Source organism: Plecotus auritus (genome assembly GCF_963455305.1).
Source record: "Plecotus auritus genome assembly, chromosome: 9".
NCBI lineage: Eukaryota > Metazoa > Chordata > Mammalia > Chiroptera > Vespertilionidae > Plecotus > Plecotus auritus.
Window position 1 is genome coordinate 98662918 of NC_137783.1, and position 21857 is coordinate 98684774.

General features: G+C 36.8%; 1 protein-coding gene across 8 annotated transcripts in view; it reads right to left on the minus strand.

Moving 5' to 3' along the window:
- The window catches only part of TMEM135 (transmembrane protein 135), a 300801-nt gene that overhangs the window by 144237 nt on the left and 134707 nt on the right, over positions 1–21857 (minus strand). For all 8 annotated transcript variants that reach the window (XM_080687258.1, XM_080687259.1, XM_080687265.1 and 5 more), the window contains one exon: positions 688–734. In XM_080687258.1, coding sequence (XP_080543384.1) covers positions 688–734 — 47 coding nt within the window. The remainder of the gene's footprint in view (positions 1–687; positions 735–21857) is intronic.

Consider the following 21857-nt stretch of genomic DNA (forward strand, 5'->3'; position numbering starts at 1 on the left):
GAATTCTGCGTAAATCCAGAAACATCAAGAAAGGGTCTATTCAAATGAGTGCAATAGGAGTAAACTAAATGGGCATTACGGTGTTACTGAAAAGGAAGACTAGGAAGAAGTGGACTCTTCCTGAACAAAAATCCTATTCTCATGCTGCTGTGGTTACGTATACAATGACAGACGTCCTTTTAATTGGCACTAAAATCTTGAGTCATCCTAACACTCCCTCTTATTCCTCAGAGTCTCAGTGTCAATGAAAAATACAGCTCTGACATCCTGGGCTAATTTAATATTTGAAAGGCTATGATTAATGTGCTAGGTTACCTTCACAGAAGACTTAGATTAAACCCTACCATCACATTTTCTTCTTTAAATTTAAAATGTTAACTGTATTATAAGAATACCTGAAATCAGGTCAGAAAAAAAACACCCATCAGAATTTGAGGACTATTAATTTACATATTCAGCTCTCACATTCTATAAGTAGAAAGTGAACAAATAAATCTCCATTCCCTCTCTTTCTCTGTTTACTAAGGAGCAGTGATTTATCTCAACCACTCTAGAAACAAAACAAGACAAAACCCATGCCACTCCTGGGACACAATTATTTGGGTAACACTTTAGTTACATGGTTGATGAAAATTACAAAGGAACACTGTTTTTTCTATTAAAATAAGTAGGTATAACAGAACATACCTGAAAAAGAACATGTACATGGCAGCTGTGATGCAGAACAAAAGGACCTGTAACAAGGAGAAAATACATTACTTGCAAATGAACACTGACACTGTCATCAGACTGTCTTATGAAAGCAACATACATACTATTAAATCTTGTACCTGAGACAATTTAAAGATGTGCAAAAGTAGTCATACATTTTTCATTTTTTACATTTCAAATAAACTGTATTAAGGTAATAAAGAGTGTATACACACACATAAATAAATATATATACATTGTAATTACATGTATATATGGATATAGGCTGAGCAGAAGGATAACACAGTTCAAAAAAGAACAGCCAATTTTTAAAATTATCTCTAAGAATGCCATAAAAAAGAATGAAATCTTGCCATCTACACAACATGGGACCTAGAGGGTATTATGCTAAGTGAAATAGGTCAGAGAAAGACCAATACTATATGATTTCACTTATATGAGGGATCTAAAAATCAAAATAAGAACAAAACAGAAACAAACTCAGATAGAGAGAACAAAATAATGGTTGCCAGATTTTGGGAGGAGTTGGGGTTTGGAAGGTGGGGAGAACAAAGTGAAAGGATTAAGAAGTATAAATTGGCAGTTATAAAAATAGTCATGGAGATGAAAAGAACAGTTTAGGAAATATAGTGAATAATGTTGTAATTACTATGTATAGCGTCAGGTGGGTACTTGACTTAGTGGGTTGATCACTTCTTAAGTTATATAAATGTCTAATCACTATGTTGTATACCTGAAACTAATACAATATTATATGTTAACTGTAATTGTAAAAACAAACAAACAAAAAAACAAGAATGCCTAAAGAAGCAAGTTTTTAAAAAGACAATCGCTTTATAATTAAGTCAGCAAATAAATCATAATATTTATTCACTATTATATTAAGATGACATTTTTAAAAATGTAAAACACAGCCCAGTTGTCAACCAATTCTAACCATTAAGAAAAGCTCCTAAAATATATAATCATCTTTTGTAGGATATAAACCAGCTATTGAAATTTCTTCTAAAATCAGGCATCAGAACATAGTAAATCTGGATTAAAGCTCCCCTCAAACACACCCTACTAAGTACACAACATACTAAGATGTATATGGAAAGAATCCAGAACCCAAGTCCTGAACAAAACCTGAGTTATGCCAACAAAGTTTTTCTCTTTACTCTCCGTGTTTTATTTTAGATCATTTCTACTGTTGTGCCTTCAAATTTACTGGAATCAATCTACTTCATTAATTTCAATTTTATTTAATTTTTTATTAAATATTTTATGGCTTCATTTTCTTTCCCTTGTTAGCTTATGTTAGTGTTTGTTTTAGGGTTTATAGTTTACATCTTTAAATTGATAGTTTTCATTCAAGTGATATTATACCACTTCACATGCAATACAGAAACTTGCAATACTTTATTCCATTTGTTCCCTTTGTTCAATATTTATGATAATACTAGAGGCCCGGTGCACGAATTTGAGCACCAGTGGGGTCCCTCGGCCTGGCCTGTGGAATCAGACCAAAACCGGCTCTCCGACATCCCCCAAGAGGTCCCAGATTGCGAGAGGGTGCAGGCCAGGCCAAGGGACCCCACCGGTGCACAATCGGGGCTGGGGAGGAAACAGGAGGTTGGCCAGCTGGGGAGGGACTGTGGAAAGGCTCCAGGGCGTGTCCAGCCCATCTCTCTCAGTCCTGATCAGCAGGACCCCAGAAGCAAGCTAACCTACCAGTTAAGAGTGTCTGCCCCCTGGTGGTCAGTGCACATCATAACGAGTGGTTGAGTGGCCTTAGCATATCATTAGCATATTACACTTTGATTGGTTGAACAGACGACCGGACACTTAGCACATTAGCCTTTTATTATATAGGATTCTTTACTCTAAAATCTATTTTACCTGATAGTAACAGTTTCCTGTCTGACTGGTAGAAACAGACACTATTCCTGCTGCTATTTGAGTACTAAGCACTTAGATAAGGATCTACAGTGCTTCCAGGTTATTCTTTCCTTGTACTGTGGCATTTTCCTCATTTACATGCCCTAATTAGTAATCAACTGAGTACTTTCTCTCTAATCTTTTGTTCTGTAAACTCTATCTAGCATGGTCTCCTCTCCACTCTTTCCTCAACTCAGAGAGTCCTCTGGACTTTGTCTGCATGCCTCTTCTTTAATTCATGCCTGGAAACTCTCCCAATGCATGGCTAGCGTAACCATAGGGCTCATTTTATTTGTTTCCCATCTCTCAGGGATCTCTTCCCTTCAGTGTCTAATGTCCACTGTTTCAGATGTTTTGCCCATGTTTGAATTGTTTCAATTGCCACGGAACTGTTATTAGCTCATAGGCAGAAGCAAAGTGTGGTTACTTAACTTTTAATTAATTTAAATTAAATAATATTAAAATTCAGTTTCTCATTCACACAAGTCACATTTCATATAATCAATAACCACATGTGAAAGTAGGTACTATACTATATAAAACAGACATAGGACATATCCATAATTGCAAAAAGTTCCATTAGACCTGTCTGGCTAGTGAATCACATTTTCACTTGTACATTTAAGTGCTAATGTTATAGCACTTAAAATATTCAAACGTTAGCTATCAAGTATAAATCTGTACACATCTTTTTTTATATTTTACACTTTTATGTCTAAAATTAACACTAATATCACAATTCACACATTGTGGAAATAATAGAATACCAGCTATTACATATATTGTAAAAATTAAATGAGAAAACATATGTAAAACCTAATTGAGTGACTAGTATATCATAAATGCTCAATAACTGAAAGCTTTTAACATGAAATAATTTCTCTGTGCTTCCCTTCCACTTCACAACCACTGTACAATATACTTAAACTGGGTAAGTAATTTTAAAATTGCTATTTTCACTTTAATTTTTTAACATTTTTAAAAATCAAAAGTTATGTAAGATCTGCTATAATATAGGTGAACCTCAAGAACATTATTTAAGTGAAAGAAGCCACTTACAACTGACCACATGCCATACGATACCATTTATATGAAAATTTCAGCTTACACAAACCTATTTACAGGAAGTGGAATAATTAATGTCTAGAGCTAGGAAAGTAAGGGTGATAGGGTTTGTTTACTAATGATACAAAGTTTTGTCTGGGGCCAATGAAAATGTTCTAAAATTAGGTTGTATGGATAGGTGCACAGCTCTGTAAATGTAATAAACACCCATGAAATTGACACTTCAAACTGATAAATTTTATAGCATATAAATTTCATCTCAAAAACATTATGAAAGCTGACACTTTTAAAGCATGTACATGATTGACACTAAATTCAAAACAATAATAAAAGTACAATGAAAAGGAAGTGCCCTTCCATTCCAGATCTCTGGTATCATGTCTATGTAGAATTCTCTCTCTCTCTGTATACATTTGTACATAGACACCTATTTAATAAAAAAAAGTTTTATACTATTTGATTTTACACATACACATGAAAATTCTGGTTTACTCAACAGTCTGCAGATAGCTATTTAGAGGAGATGCAATAAATATTGAATACCAAAGTACACTTTGTAAACATGTACACTTATATCTCTGGAGGTAAATTCTTAGAGCTGGATTCACTGCATAGAAGGACAGGTGCATTTTTAATTTGATACACTCCCCTTAACATATATGAAAGTAGCTATTTCCTTAGACTAGCTATTTCCCTATGCCCACAAAAACTGTGATTTATCAAACTGTCTTATCCTTATCAAACTGATGGGTGAAATAAAAGATATACTATGGGTTTATTCTTCTTATGAGTGAAATGAGCACTGCAGGTTTACAAACCTTTTTGTTTGTTGTTTGATCAGTTTAACTTCTTCATATAATTGCCTATTTTAGGATTGATCTCTTAGAAACCATTTTTATTTATTTATTTTTAAATATATTTTTATTGATTTCAGAGAGGAAGGGAGAGGGAGAGAGAAATAGAAACATCAATGATGAGAATCATTAAATGGCTGCCTCTTACACACCCCCTATTGCAGATTAAACCCACAACCCAGGCATGTGCCCTGACAGGAAATCTAACCGGGACCTCCTAGTTAATAGGTCAATGTTCAACCACTGAGCAACACCAGCCAGGCAGAAACCATTTTTTAAAAAACTGATTATACTTATATGAAACTCTAGGAATAATTTCATTATTAGCTATTTCTATGAAGAATATGGGTGGTTAGATAAAAGTAATCATGTAAAGGAAATCTCATAAAGTATTAAGTCAAAAGATTTTAAGTCAACAGTGTACAGAAAATATCTATCTATATATATATAAAAGCCTAATATGCAAAGTGTCCCCTCAGGAGTTCCATCACTTGCTATGAGTTGTGCTGACCACCAGGGGACACATGGCTTCCTGTTACAGAACTTACAAAACTCAACATAAAAAACAAACAAACCTGTACTACTGCTGTCTTCACTGTGTCATGTAGAATTATATAAAAACAATCCCTTTTCAATGTTCTAAGAAAGAAACTATATCACACTATATAAATACTTTACAATCCTAAAAATAACTAGAAATATAACAAATGTGAATATGGCACAACATGAATATGGAATCGTATAGAAAGCTGTTTTTAACATTTATGTCATAAAATGGTTAAAACACACAAGTTGAAAGCATTTTAACGTCTATTAGAGACCTAAATAGATGGTGCATTTAACTACTTCCTACCACAGAACTCTTCTGCTTTTCTTCAACATAATCAATTAAATGGTCTTTGTCCCTGATCACAGTGCCTTTGACCATTCCTTGAGTGTCCAAAGACAATGACGCCCTTTGCTGCCTGGCCTTCAATACTCATCAAGCCCATTTCCCCCCACATTCATTGAGCCCTCTTCTATCTATTACTCAAACAAATTCTGAATCTTATCTGTTTTCTGGAAAAGAAGCAATACATCTCCCTTTGCCCCAAGTGTACTTATATTCATATTTTAGCAATGTAACCACCCACCCATTCACAAAAATTGATTTGGTGTCTATGTGTTTCCACTACTTTGTGACTCAGCAAACCAAAGGGAGAGAGACACAGAGGTATGCTCTGGACTATGATGAGCCCGCAAGATCTTTGAGTGAAACAGAATAGACAAGGAACCACAAGTTCTCACCATCATTTATATATTTTATCAGTATTTGCTATTTTGCCAGCATACTAGGGAAACAAATCCACATAATACGTGATTCCTATTGCCTTTATGAGGTCAGTCTAGTGGAAATGCAGGCATATTAACACATCATTCCAATAAAATATACTGTTAGAACATTTACATTGCATTCTACAAAGGTATTCACCAAAACATCTGATTATTATTTAGATTACTAAATATGTTTAGGCAATGCTCTTTTTGGTTGTCTGTACTTAGAATATAAAGTCCCAAAGGGCAGAGTCTTTACTTTACCTAACTCCATGCATGTGTGATTCTTGACATATAAGGCTTTCCATAATGATGTTAGTTTCCATTTATAGCAACCATCTTTCAAAAAACTAAATAGTACTCCCATTCATACACTGTACTTTAAAGTCCATTAAACATTTTCAACTTTTCTGAAAACACATGGTCTCTTGGGGAAACCATTTTTATTGGATAAATAAGCATTATCACAATTTGTAAGGTATATATTTTGACTTTGAACACACAACATATTACCATAATATTGATTTGCTTCAGCTAACACATAATTTTCAGCAGCAGTATTCTCAAACTAAAAAGCTACGTATTATTCTGTAATTATAAAAATCTTTACATAATTCAAATCACATAATAATATATAGCCCATCTTTTTAATCTGTCCCTTTGTTTCAAATTAGCAGTTTTATTATTGATTTTTTTTAAGTTACCCTTCCTTGACAAAACAAATATAGGAAAAATACAAAACACCTTATAAGAATTCAGGGCCACATATGTCAGACTAGAATTAAAACAGATGTCTTAGGTTTCCAAATTTAAGATTATAAAATCACCTTCATTTTTTAAGCCTTAACTTTTTCATCTTTAAATAAATTAGATTAATCTGTATGATCCTTCTGAACTCCACAATTCTATGATTCTATAAGTCCTTTTTTTTCAATATCCAGCCAAATTATTTTAAAGCAAAATGTCACTAATATATAGAGACCAATCTCATAAAAATATGTATATTTTATATAAAAATATAAACATATGTATACATATGTACACATATACATATGTTAAGCAGATGAAAGTACTTATTCTTACTGAACTGAATGTAATTAAGGGAAATTACATTAAATATGCCCAACACTTAGGCCTCGTCTCTTCCTTGCACTGCTCACCATTCTTGATTTATACCTCAAGGTCAGCAAACAGAGTCTGACAACATATTAACCTTGAAATTTTCCAGTTGTAGAAACAGCTATGTTAGATAGTGGCTGGGAAGTACAGACTATATGACACCCTGTCTTTTTATGGTAATTGGTTAAGCTGTTTGTCTTCAATGAAAATAAAATAACTTAATGTATATAACTACAGAAAATGTTCAATATGTAATAACTGATACAACCTAGAGGTTACATTCTTCTTTACAACAAAAGTCTAATTCTGCTGGCAGATTTTTATAAAATATACAGCTTTAAAACAACTCGCTATTTAAAAATTTACAGATAAAAGATCATATGTAGAAAACTTCAGTCTTCATTAAAAACTTAAAAAAATAATATGCAAATTCATTCACTGAACAAAATAATCACCGAAAGTATATTCTCAGAACTGAAGCTATAAAAACCAGTTATTCACTTGATTCCCATCTCTATTCTATCATGTAAAGGAAATGCAGTTTATTGGAAATAAAGGATGGCAATGACTTATATTTAAAAATTATCAACATTGTCAGCTGCTCCTTTTCTTTTGCATATCCATTTCTCTATGGTCAATTAATTGGTCATTAAAAGTCATTAAAAATGCAATTCAAAATAAACAGAAAAGGAAATAAATATGTAGAGGAACAGTACGAAGCCAAGAGAAACCATGGAAAAGTTTAGATAGAAAGTTAGTAAAGGTAAATCAAGAAAATAAAAAGGACCAGAGAACACAGAGAAAGAGGAAAACAGAGTAGTAAAATAGATAATAAACTATTATTGATTAATAGTGCCAGGCACTGTATAAGGTACTTTAAAAATATTATCTCTACTACTAACAATAGCTCTTAAAGTGGGTTTCTTTAATCACTCCCATTTTAAAGATGAGGAAATTGGACTCATAAGGTAAGTTACTCACTTAAAACCACAGAATATTTAAGCAGCTAAATTAAGACAAAACTAGGACTATTTGATTTCAGATTCGAGGCTTTTAATTATACCGTTCGGCCTCTAGAAAATATTTTATTCCTATTAATGTTGATTTAGTGGTTACTGTGCTTCTAAGGTTAGTCCCCATAATGATTCCTTTTTTTAAAACCAGTGTCTATCATTAAAAAGGGAGTAAAGGAAGAACCTTTCAAAGTTCAGTATTATGTCATTAAAAATACTAGTGTAACAACATCAATTGCTGATGTTACTGAATGATCCTCTATGTCACATGATACATTAAGTTTATGACATAGATCACTTTATATAATCTCAAAACACCCCTGCAATGGAGAGATTATTCTACCACTTCAGAGAATAAGTTTAAAAAGAGACAGTTATGGGATCGAACCAGTATGGGTAACCAGGTATGTTTAATTCCAAGGTCCATGAGCTGTCTTGGATTTCTCTCAGAGATTCCTTTAAAATCTCCCATTAAAGAATTACAGCTCTTATAAATTTATTCAACTTAATTACAAAATATCTCTTATTTTCATCACAACAGATAAACCAGTAAGTTAAGATATAGTCTCTGTGTCAAAGAACTCACTGTTTACATTATAAACCAGGTTTAAGAAGAGCAAAGGTGCCCAGCCAGCATGGCTCAATGGTTGAGCGTCAACCTACGAACCAGGAGGTCACGGTTTGATTCCCAGTCGGGGCACATGCCCTAATTGTGGGCTCGATCCCCAGTTGGGGACATGCAGGAGGCTGCCAATCAATGATTCTCTCTCATCATTGATGTTCCTATCTCTCCCTCTCCCTTCCTCTCTGAAATCAATAAAAATATATTTTTTAAAAAGAAAAGGTGATAAGAAAACTCGATAACCCTAAAAACTTCTTTAAAATATTTATCCTACTAAAGAAAAACAGATCTAAGAAATATACTTTTAAATTTCTAAATAAGTAATCTAAGTATTACAATAAAAAAAAATAAAAACCTTTACATATAAAGTGAGATGATACAAAAGTTGCATGAGCCAGTTTTCCAACGTTTACATAACTATGTGTAAGACACCACCATTCTTTACCTTAATGCTGCCAAACAAGTTACTTTTTCAATTTAGAAAACAAAACAAACAAAAACCTCACAAGTCATTAAGCACATGGAGGAGGAAGAGAAAGGTTTTATATGAACTCAGAGCAAAGTTAAAGCTGAAAAAATATTGTGTTTTCAGCAGGGCAAAGTAGACGGGTCACCCAAGTGAAACCTTATTATTATAAGTAAGACAATTTGTAGTAAGTTAGTTATTCTCATCCAAAGGTTAGCATTCCCATTAACCTCAAATAAGAACCAGGCTTAGGGTGATATTATGTTTTTCTCTCAAAGACATTACAAAAATAAATAAATAAGAGCTTCCAGATTACTTGAGAGAGATCACAGCAGGGCCACAAATAACACGAGGCAGTATGGCAGTTCAAATGTCTATCTATCATTTGACAAAGGCAAGAAAGCCCATTCGAGTGAGGGTTATTTTAAATGTAACTAAGGTGGCCAGTAAGACAGTACTTGTTCATTATTCCACCAAACCACACTGTACTATGAACAAAAGGCCAACAGCTGCTCTCCAGCTGAGTTCCACATTTTAACTGTCCACTGAGAATCAACTCAATCCCAATGTATAATCCCCCCTAAAAATGGCCATCAGCAACAAATAGAAAAATATCATTACTGTTGTTTTGAACACAGCATATGAAAACTGTACTCATGTCCTGGTATAATGGAATGTCACTTAGTTCTCCAAAATGGTGTGTTTTGTGCTCACACTCAAGCCAGCTGTCAGTTTTTTGGGCATATGCTCATTCCAGAATTCATCTGAGAAAATCCCTCCTCAATTAGGCATGGCATTGCTCAGATGAGTCTTGGTTCTCACTATTTCTATCCAGCTGCAGATTCCTCTCTGCACACTCAGTTCCTACCGACTACCAACTCTTCAGGAGGGAAAGGTCCAGAACTAATGGGTTTTCTTTTGCTAATGAAAATTTTTAAAGTTTTAAAGCACAATTAAAGTAATCATAACCTCTACAAAAAAGGGAGGAGAGTGCAGGGTAGCAAGTGCTTAAACTCTGAATCAGATTAACTGTAAAAGATTTTTCAGTCATCCCTTCTAAATTTTATACACACACACAATTTTTCCTTTGAACCCCCATCCTTATTAAGGAAACACTTTAGATCAGTGATTTTCAATTAGTGTGTTGCAAAAATGTTTAAAAACATGTAATACCTGACTATTTAGTCAGGGGCACTTATCTCTTTTCCCTTATATTGTCAAACAAAAAAACAACAACAGCCAACATCAACAATAGCCATCCAGACTGAAAGAATCAAAATTATACCTATTTTTTGTCAGATCGGCAGAACATATATTTTTTGGCATGCCGCAGAGTTTTAGTAATTTACGTGTGCCACGAGGTGAAAAAGGTTGGAAATCGCTGCTATAGTCACGGCCTCTTAGCTTTGTTGGACAACCTTTTTTCTACGCTTTCTTTTTCCTCCCAATCAGCAAGATGGATTCACTATCACATTTATCATTAAGAGACATAATGATATTGAAATACATAGTTTTTCAAACTACCTACAAAAATACTTTAACAATTTATGGATAAGAATGAGATAAAAATAAAAAAATCACTATTGATATTTTTAAAATACTTTATTATTTTTATTTTTTACATCCAAAGTCAATTTTGCTCAATATCTCATGGGTCTAGGGCAAAGAGAAGAATCTTAAATGTTTATCTAGTCTGTTCAAACAGTAAAAATAAATGAAGAATAAAAAAAAAGATAAAAATTTAGCATAACTGTAAAATCAAGTTATATCCAGGATTAGCTATTACTTATGAATACCAAAATGATTAAAGAGAAGAGATTTATAGACTGGGCTTACCTCTCTCATGCAAAGCAGAAGCTTTGTATTCTAGTTGCATGTGGTCCACACCTTGTATGAAATTTGTGTATAGCCAGATTCAAGGATCAATCCACATTATGACACAAAATGAGGGAGGCACTCTGTGTCTGTCTAAAATCAAGATCATGCCCTACCGGTTTAGTTCAGTGGATAGAGTGTCAGCCTGCGGAATGAAAGGTCCAGGGTTCGATTCCAGTCAAGGGCACATGCCCAGGTTGCATGCTCAATCCCCAGTAGGGGGCGTGCAGGAGGCAGCCAATCAATGGTTCTCTCTCATCACTGATGTTTCTATCTCTCTTTCCCTCTCCCTCTCTGAATCAATAAAAATATATTTTAAAATAAAAAATAATAATCTATATATATAAAAGGCTAATATGCAAAGTGTCCCCTCAGGAGTTCAACCAGGAGACCGGGAGTTCGATCACTCACTATGATGTGCGCTGACCACCAGGGGGCGGCGTGGAACATGGTAGGCGACCAGCGGCGGTGGCAGGGTGCTGAGGGAGCGAGGGAAGGAGGGGACAGGGAGGCGGGGAACCTGATCGGCCTTGATCACTGTCCAGGCCTGGGGACCCTACCCATGTGCGAATTTTGTGCACCGGGCCTCTAGTAATAAAATAAAATAAAATCAAGATCAGAATTTTAGGCACTGATATCTGGAAATATTTGCACAAACTCTTCACCCATTAAAAGCACATTACTCTTACATTTCTAATGGCAATAATACACATTGTATGCATGCATGTGTGGATGGATAGATGGAAGATAGATACATAGATAGATATATAGATAGATTTGTATGTACAATACCTATTCAGAATCCTCTTACCAAAGGATAGTACTTTCTAAATAAACTCAAAACAATGTACCTGTAAATCTGAGTATAGTCTGTACCTGAAGAAAGCTCTAGCTTGTTTTTCTTCTCTCCATATTACTTGCTTTTTTTCACAATGCCTGCTTCTATGGGAACCAGGAGGTTTCACAGTGAAGAATGTGATCCTCATACGGTATTTTAGTCCCTCAGTTATATTCACAATCTGATAATCATGTACTCAGATAGAAATTTTCATGAAAGAAAAGACAGTTTGGGATTTTTTTCCCTCATTTTTTTCCTCTATGTCATCAAAAGCCATGGGAAGAACTCAACAAAGATTTTCTTTAGCTTTCTCACAAGAGCATTCCCAATGTTCCCACAATCTGTTTTAGTAGCAATTAGCATAGCTGCAGAGTTTTAGCTTCTCCAGTATTTTATGAATACATCCATATTCATGTACTTAAAAATACCAATAACATAAATGTATACTTACTCTAGGTTACATTCCAAAGTAGTACTTTGAAAATGCAGGCTATTGGATGTATAGACATTTGGGACATGATTTCATGGTAAATGTTTATCGATCTTGAAGTAAAAGAAACAGTCATTTTGTTCATTCATTTAAATTACAGACTTAGTTATTTCTTTCATCTGACTCCGATTTTTTCAAGTGGCTATTTTATTTCTTATAGTTCAGAAAGTTAGATCTTCTCAAAATAACTTTCTACAAATCATAGCACACATAAAGCTCTCCCTGGGATATTTCTAAAACACCATGTCTAAATACCATTGCTGTCCACCCACCAAGTTAGAATGAGATAAACTAACAGTATATCAGCAAAGCAGAACAACTCCATATTGTTATGCTGGGAAGACGATTAGCAGTAAAATGGAGTAATACCCTCAAAAATAAGTCCTCACAACACCCACATAACTTTGAAACTAAGATAAACTGGCTTTCCCTGTCTTCAAAATTTAATTAGTAACAATAAATCAGACTAATTAGGGGTGGAAGCTGGAAAGTTCTAAAGAGCTTTTCTAAAGGTAATTTTCTTAGTGTATTAAATGTGGAGCATGGCAAAAATTAGGTATGTGTGTATGTTAGCCAAATTTTTACATGAAAATTCTGTCTATAAAAACAAGTAATCTGATTAATATTTTAATAGAAAAGGCCCCTAAGGAAAGCAGGTGGTTCCTGGCACACAGTCTCAGCGTCTGAGCTATCCTAAGTACACATTCCTTCATCTCAATCAAACTAAAAGCCAAGTATAAACTGGCATTTGTGGAAGTGTGATTTCATTTTTACAAAAAGGAAAGAGGGTAAAATAACCAGTTTTTAATGAAAGCTAAACATTAAAATATTGGTAATTACTCTGCCTCAAAAATGTCATTATAACTAGACTTTGACATATATTGAGACCTACTTGAGCAAAAAAATAAATTCTCCATTCCTGCCCGAGTGACTCAGTGTTTCAGAATCGACCTATGAACCAGGAGTTCGCAGTTCGATTCCTGGTCAAGGTGCATGCCTGGGTTACAGGCTCAAACCCCAGTAGGGGGCGTGCAGGAAGCAGCTGATCAATGATTCTCTTTCATCATTGATGTTTCTATCTCTCTCTCCCTCTCCCTTCCTCTCTGAAATCAATAAAAATATACTAAAATAAATAAATAAATAAAAATTCTCCAATTAAATATACCTGGTACTTAGTAGTGAGTATAGTATGAGTGTCTAGAAGAAAACTTGCCCCATTATCTATGAATTTCATTTTGGATTTTTATGCCACCAAACTACAAATCAGAGCAGTTTATTTATATCTACTAAATTTCAACACAAATCTACTGCCTGATTATTTCATTTCTGTATACATATGCAAATAAAACTGAAGACTAGTTTACCTGCAAAAGTTAAGTGAACTCTACCCAAGTGATTGTAAACCATTCTTAGTATTAATAATTTCCAGTATTCGAACTGCTTCTATTGATAGTTTAGTCCACTTCTGAGTTACTAGCTCTAATTAGCTTCATAAATATGCAAGTAAATATTTTTAATGTCTCGCTTGAATTTTTATCTAAATAATTTTGAATAGATGCTATAAGTATCACATTATCTTGCTTTAATAAAGTATTCATATATAATCTGTGTGAATGACAACTTGCAAATTTTACAATTGTACCAACCTGTGAGTAGATAACCAGCCACCTTGGAAACCTCCATCAGATCACCATGGATCAGTGGGAGAGGAAGAGAGATTCAGGCATTATCACCAAGAAGGGAAAGGATATTACTATCAGTAGGTGTATTCATTTTTCAGATTATCTAGATAATAAAGAACAGATGTTGAAGAAACAGGACCCAAGGGAGCTAAATTTGATAAGATCAAGAGTCAGTAAAGAAGACACAAAGATGGCTGCCGACGAAAAGGCAGACTGCAAGAGAGTGTGTGAGTGAGAAAACAAAGAGAGAGTGTGTGGTCGCACGGGGAGTGTTTGTTGGTGAGTTGAGGGAAAGCTATACTCCAGGAGACTGTGGAGACTGCTGGACGGGGCTCCCCTGACCGGGCAGCCCCCACTGCTGCTGGGTTCCCGCCCGAGGCGACGAGCTCAGACACGGAGACTGCGCCTTCTTGAAGGGGAAAGTGGATGTTATTCGGACGCCTGAAAATCACGGGGAATCTACAACTACGACACCCACCGAACAGCCGTGAACTCGAGAACACTGGTCCCCAATTGGCGCAAGCATGCATATTCAGAGGAGCTCTACACTCCCTCATGGAAAGGTCAGATTTTGCCTGGGATAAGGTGAGGTCTGTGGTCCCAGCAGGAGAGAGAAATGTGCACAGGGCAGGAACTGGAGGTCCTGGGGAAGTCTGCGCCTAGAAAAATCCGTGGCCGTTGGGGCTGGTGTGATCCGTGAATGTGGAAGGAGGTCCTCAGAGCTGCTAACAGAAGGGAACTCTAAAAAGCAACCCATTTTGATCTGGACACGAAAGGAAAGCCTAAAAATTTTTAAGGTGTGCCGACTACTCAGACCCAAACGGAAAAAAAGACTGCACAGACTTGCACGCAGCCCCAGAGTTCGCACACTTACTCGGGCTCTTTTTTTTTCTCTCTCTCGCTCTCTTTTTTTTTTTTTTTCCTCTTTAAATCCTTCCTTCTGATTACTAAGCCCAATACATAGGATCACCCAACTGGGGACACTCTAAGAGACTGCAGGAGAAAGTTATTTTTCTGGAACCTGGAGATCAGAACAGGGAATAACCATCAGAGAACCAGCTCTGGGGCAACCCACTTCCCCAAACCGGTATTAAGTGCCACAGGGAAAACAAAATCTAAACACTAGCTAGAGAGGACCTACAGACCTGGAGGTCAATCCAAAAACACTGACACCCAGGGGTTGAATCACAAATTGACTCTTGTGTAAACACAAATAAAGGAATACAAGAAATAAAGATATACTGCCTGCTTAAAAATCAGGACTGGCTTACAACACTGATGAGCAGTGGAACTCAGAGAACTTTAATACTGTCCTGACTAGGAAACAGGCATGCCAAACAGAACAGTAGAGGAAGTGAATGACCTACTGCACATTTTTATTTTTATTTTTATTTATTTTTTCATCTTTTACTTAAGAAACTATTTTTTTTTCTTTTTTCCTCACTTGGTTTTATCTTTTTAATTATTACATTTTTATTTTCAATTAGTATTATTACTACTACTATTTTACTTTTTTTTTTTAAGTGTCATTTTATTTTCTCTTTATTTTACTTTGGGATTAGTGTTCTCCATTCTATTTTCATCTTTCATTTAGCATCATTTTAGTCTATCTCAACTTTACCTTTATGCCATCACTCTCTTCCTCACTTTTCCCCTTTTGTTGTCCTGTTTCTCTTACCCTATTCCTGCTTTAGATTTTCCCTATTCATTCTTTTTACCCCCCATTAAAAATTCACCCACTTACATATCTAATTTCCAATCCCCTGCTCCAAGTCCATACACACCTCTCTCTTTTTCTTCACTATCCAAAAAAAAAAAATTTTTTTTTTCTCTCTGTCCTTTTGTTGTTGTTTGCTTGATTGTTGAGTATATCAATTTTTTATGCTGTTTCTAAGATTGTTTTGCTTATTCTTTTTGTTTTGCTTTTGTTAGTTTTCTGCTTCTGTTTTCCATCACCTCGCTTGATATTAGTTGTTGTTTGTAATTTGCATTCATCTCCAGGTACTTGTTGCTGGCATATGTTGGGATTAGTGGCTGTTCTAATGGAGTTTTCTCCCCATATATATAGTTTGTTCCCCTCTTCTTTCTTATTCTCTCTCTTACTTTTTATTTCCTTTCCCCAATTTCATTTTTGCACTCCTTTTTTATTCTCTCTTCTTCTTTCTCTCCTACCCTCTAATTCGCCTTTCTCTGGTGGTCACCTTTATTTGGGGTTATTAATATCATGAATACATTTCTGTTCAGTGCCTTGTGCATTGCACCTGGCTGTGTTGTATTTTGTGCCTTTAAATCAACGCAAGAGAGAGAGAACTACATAACCAGACACCTAGAGAAGAGAGATCATTGGAAGACAAAGAAACAGCCTGCATATGAAAGAAAAGCAGGCATCACCAGAAAAGGAAGTAAACGAAATGGAGGCAAGCAACCTGTCAGACAAAGAATTCAGAGAAATGGTCATAAGGTAGCTGAAAAGAATCGAAGACAAATTGGATAATATGTGTAAGAACCAAGAGGAAATGAAGAAGAACCAAGAAGAAATGAAAAATGACATCGCTGCTGTAAAGAACTCGATAGAAAGCATCAAGAGTAGACTAGAGGAAGCTGAGGACCACATCAGTGAGCTAGAAGACAAGGTAGGAAAAAATACCCAAGTAGAGCAGCTTCTAGGAAAAAAAAAAACTAAAAAGGAGGAGGAGAGCCTAAGGGAACTTTAGGACAACACGAAACAAAACAACATCCGCATAATAGGGGTTCCAGAAGAAGAGGAAACTGAGCAAGGAATAGAAAACTGTTTGAAGAAATAATGACAGAAAACTTCCCTGATATAGGGAAGAAAAAACCCACACAAATCCAAGAAGCTCACAGAGTCCCAAGCAAAATGAACCCCAAAAGACTGACGCCAAGGCACATTATAATTAAATTGGCAAACACTAACGACAAAGTAAGAATCTTAAAAGCGGTCAGAGAGAGACAGAAAGTTACCTACAAAGGATCCCCCATCAGACTAGCAATGATTTCTCAACAGAAACACATCAGGCCAGAAGGGAATGGAATGAAATATACAAAGTCATGCAAAGGAAGGGTCTGAATCCAAGAATACTGTACCCGGCAAGGCTATCAATCAAAATTGAAGGTGAAATCAGGAGCTTCACAGACAAAAAAGGACTAAGGGAATTTATTACCACCAAACCAGCAATGCAAGAAATGCTAAAGGGTCTGCTGTAAAAAAAAAAGAAATAGGAAGCGAAGAAGGAACACAGAGGTAAAGAATAAAAATGGCGACAAATAAGTACCTATCAATAATAACTTTAAATGTAAATGGATTAAATGCCCCAATCAAAAGACATAGGGTAACGAATTGGATAAGAAAACATGACCCATATATCTGCTGTCTACAAGAAACCCTCCCCAGAAAAAAAGATGCACACAGACTGAGGGTGAAGGAATAGAAAAAGGTTTTTCATCAGGTGAATGGAAATGGAAAAAAAAGCTGGGGTAGCAATACTTATATCTGAAAAATTAGATCTCAAAGTGAAGGACATAAAAAGAGTCAGTAGAGAGGATAGGCCCAGAAGTGGGTACAGAGACAGAGCTTAAAAGCAATGAATTGATGGTGTGATGGGCATGACAAGGAGTTGTTGGAAAGAAATGTTCCCTACTTCATCCCTTTGCCTAAGGCCAGTATTAGGTCACTTAATCACTTCAGGCCCAGAGGAATCTCAAAGATCAAGTGGACCACCATCTAAGTCATTCACTCAGCCAAATCCCTAGAGCCAAATCCCAGAGTTTCTCACTCTCAGCACTGGTGACATTTGGCAGTAGATAATTCTTAATTGCTGGGGGTGAGGAGGTAGATGGTTGCCCCGTGCACTGTAGATGTTTAGCATCATCTCTGGCCTTTACACAGTAGATGACAAAGCAGCCCTCACCAAGAATGTCCCTAAACATTGCCATGAGTCTCTTCAAGGATATACAAAATTGCCCCCAGCTGGCACTACTGATCTAGAGGAAGCCTAGAGTTTCTTTCCTCTTACAATCTAAAGCACTGATAAAACCCGGAGAACAGTCTGATCTAACCCCTTCTCTGCCACATAAATACCATCTTTAATGACCATAAAAGGTCACTGTATAGTTTTTGCTTAAAAATTCCTATAATGGGAAACTCTCAACTTTACCAGGCAACTGAATCCATGTTTTGGACAGTTCTATTTGAAAATTTTTTCTCATTATTGCAATGAAATGTACTTTTCTCGAAATTATACTTGTAATGCCTCGTTTCATAGAAAACAAATCTTGCTTCCACAAAACAGTCCTTCAAATATAAGGTACAAATCTGATATTTGTACACCTTGACCCCTTTGTAGGTCAGAACTGCAAGGAACACATAAACAATTTCAATCAACATTTAAGTACTCAATGGTCAAGGAGCCACCCAAGCCATCTGATGGGGATAGAGAGAAATTGGACTATCTCCCAACTCCAGACAGGTCCAATCCTGGATCACATATGCATTTAACAACATTTATAAGCCCTTTTGTTTGTTTCATTTAAACTTTTATATCTTCAAAAATATACCTTTAACTTATGGAATAACTTTTTTCTTTTCTAATTATTTCCTTTATATTTAAACTAGAGGCTCAGGGCACAAAATTTGTGCACTCGGTGGGGGTCCCTCAGCCCAGCCTGCGCCCTCTCGCGCAGTCCAGAGGCCCTTGGGGGATGTCCAAATGATGGCTTAGGCCCGCTCCCCAACAGGGAGAGGGCCTAAGCTGGCAATCAGACATCCTTAGCGCTGCCGTGGAAGCGGGAGAGGTTTCCGCCACCACCACTGCGCTCGCCAGTCATGAGCCTGGCTTCCGGCTGAGCAGCACTCCCCCTGTGGGAGTGCACTGACCACCAGGGGGGCAGCTCCTGCATTGAGCATCTGCCTCTTGGTGGCCAGTGCACGTCATAGCAACTGGTTGAGCATCCTTAGCATTCATTAGCATATTATGCTTTGATTGGTTCAATGGACAACCAGACGACCGGGCACTTAGCATATTAGGCTTTTATTATATAGGAGGATAGTCTGTAAATTTCTGGTAAAGATTAAGTTTCTTAAAAAAAATATCTACTCCCTCACTGGTGAACTAAATGATATACCTCCTTCAATATACTTAAACACTTTTCATTTTGCTGGTTTACTATATTCATTGCTTATTTAGATGTAAGTTAGCCCTTAATCTTATATAAATATTTTTGTGTGTGTAATGATGCTCTGAATTCGGGGCTTCTAAATGCTAGAATATGTTTTTAAAGTATCTGATAAAATCAAAACACATAAATTCCACTTTAGGAAATATATTTTAGAAACAGCCTAAGGCAAAAAAATATTCTTATAAGACCTTAAATCATTTGTGCTTTAACTATATAATTAACCTCACATATCCAAAACTCAACTAGTCAGCAAGTCTAATTACCTAAAATGGTGGTTTTGTTCTTTTAGCAAAGGAACTCTTTGTGCAAATAAAATGAAACCTTAAAAAATATATAAGTAAAATAAATGATTGTAGAAATGTTCTGCCTGAGGTACTGCTTAGATTATCTCCCATATCACACTGCACAGTAGTTCCTGGGAGGCTCTGCAAAACTCTGTGAAATATGTGATGAATATCTTAGGAAATACTATCTTGACAGATAGTATAAAAGAGGGGTAAGTGCGGGGGGGGGGGGGGTGGGGTGTGAAGTCACTGTACCCTTACTCCTAAACCCAAACTTAAAAAAAAAAAAAATTCAGCCCGAGCCGGTTTGGCTCAGTGGATAGAGTGTTGGCCTGTGAACTGAAAGGTCCCAGTTAAGGGCACATGCACAGGTTGTGGGCTCGATCCCCAGTGGGGGACTTGCAGGAGGCAGCCGATCCACCATGATTCTCTCTCATCAAGGATGCTTCTATCTCTTCCCCTTCCTTTCTCTCTGAAGTCAATAAAACTATATTTAAAAAACAAAACAAAACACAAATGTATTATAAAATATAAAAATAAAATAAAAATTCAGAGACAGAAAAGAGAGATGTCACCACAACCACACAGTTGATAATATAGTAAAATATACAAGATCCTCTCTCAAAGTAAGTCTCTCCTTAGTTCACATATCACCCTAGCAATGTGGATTAAGTGATTTTCAAAAACAAAGCAAATTCAGCATAGGAGGGAAAGAAAAGAGGGGATGGTGGATAGAGGCATCTAGACTAATAATAAAGGAATATGCAAATTGTCTGGGATGCCATCATAGTAACAGTAACGACCAAACAGCAGGCTGCTTGGGGCGACAAGGCCGGCAGGAGGGTTAGTGAGGGATGACCAAATGACTGAACAGCAGGCTGCGTGGGGCAACCAAGCTGGCAGGAGGGGAGTTGGGGGTGACCAGGCCAGCGGGGGGGGGGGGGGGGGAACAGTTAGGGGTAGCCAGGCCAGTAGGGGAGGGCAGTTGGGAAGAACCAGGTCTGTAGGGGAGGGCAGTTGGGGGGGAACCAGGCCTGCAAGGGAGGGCAGTTAGGGGCAACCAGGCCAGCAGGGGAGGGCAGTTAGGGGCAACCAGGCCAGCAGGGGAGGGCAGTTGGGGGCGATCCAGCCAGCAGGAGAGCAGTTAGGTGTCAATCAGGCTGGCAGGGGAGCAGTTAGGGGGCAATCAGGCTGGCAGCAAAAGTGGTTAGGGGCAATCAGGAAGGCAGGCAGGCGAGCGGTTAGGAGCCAGCAGTCCCAGATTGTGAGAGGGATGTCCAACTGCCAGTTTATGGGATCGGGCCTAAACCGGCCATCAAACATCCCCCAAGGGGTCCCAGATTGGAGAGGATGCAGGCCGGGCTGAAGGATTTCATGCACCGGGCCTCTAGTAAAAACAATAATGAATAGTTAAAAGTAAAAGAAAAAAAAATGTTAAGAATGATATATTGTGTGCAAAGTTGGCCAAGATTTCTTACATTCAAAAGGGGTATACCTACCCCTTTTCAATATGACTTTTCTGCTCTATTCATTAGAGTTAGAGATAAAGATAGAGTCTAGTTCCCCATCTTTCCAGGGTAACCCCCTATGATTTGCTTTGACCAACAGAATGTGACAAAGGTGACACTAATTGACTCCTAAGCCCACACTCCACTTTCACCTTTTAGAACCTTGAGATCACTACGTAAAGAACTGAGCTAGCCAACTTGAGGATGAGAGACCAGGAAAAGACAGAAGTGAACAACTAGCTCAACATCATCTGACATCATGAAGCCCCAGTCAAGGCACCAGAAGAGTGTAGTTGTGTGAACGATTCCAAAAGAGAAGAGCAGAAGAACTGCCCAGCTAGGACCAGACTAAATTGCTGATGCACAGAATCAGCCTATATAATAAAAGGCTAATATGCAAATTGTCCCCTCGACCAGGAGTTCAACAGGCGTTCAACTGGGAGTTCGACCAGGGGGCGGGACTGGCCGGCCAACCGTCCGTGGCCCCTCTGTAGCCCCTCCCCCAGCCAGCCAAGCCCGATCAGACCCAATCGGGACCAGCAGGCCAGACCCCACCCATGCACAAATTTGTGCATCGGGCCTCTAGTAAGTAAATAAAACTGCTGCTGCTTTAAAACCACTAAGTTTGGGGTGGTAGATTACACAGCAATAGATAATAATTATAAGTTAAACTCAAAATTAATAGTCATCTAGAGAGCATTTAATGTAGAATACATGTAGGACTTACCCAATTTGATAGGTCCTAAATGTATAAATATTAAGATGTTAAAAAATACTTCATACTAACAATATTAATAATGAACAATGTAATTTGACATTTTCTAAATAAGAAACAGAAATATAGGATACCTTTTAGAAACAACATAATCTAAGATCATTTAAAATTCTGAATAAATCTAA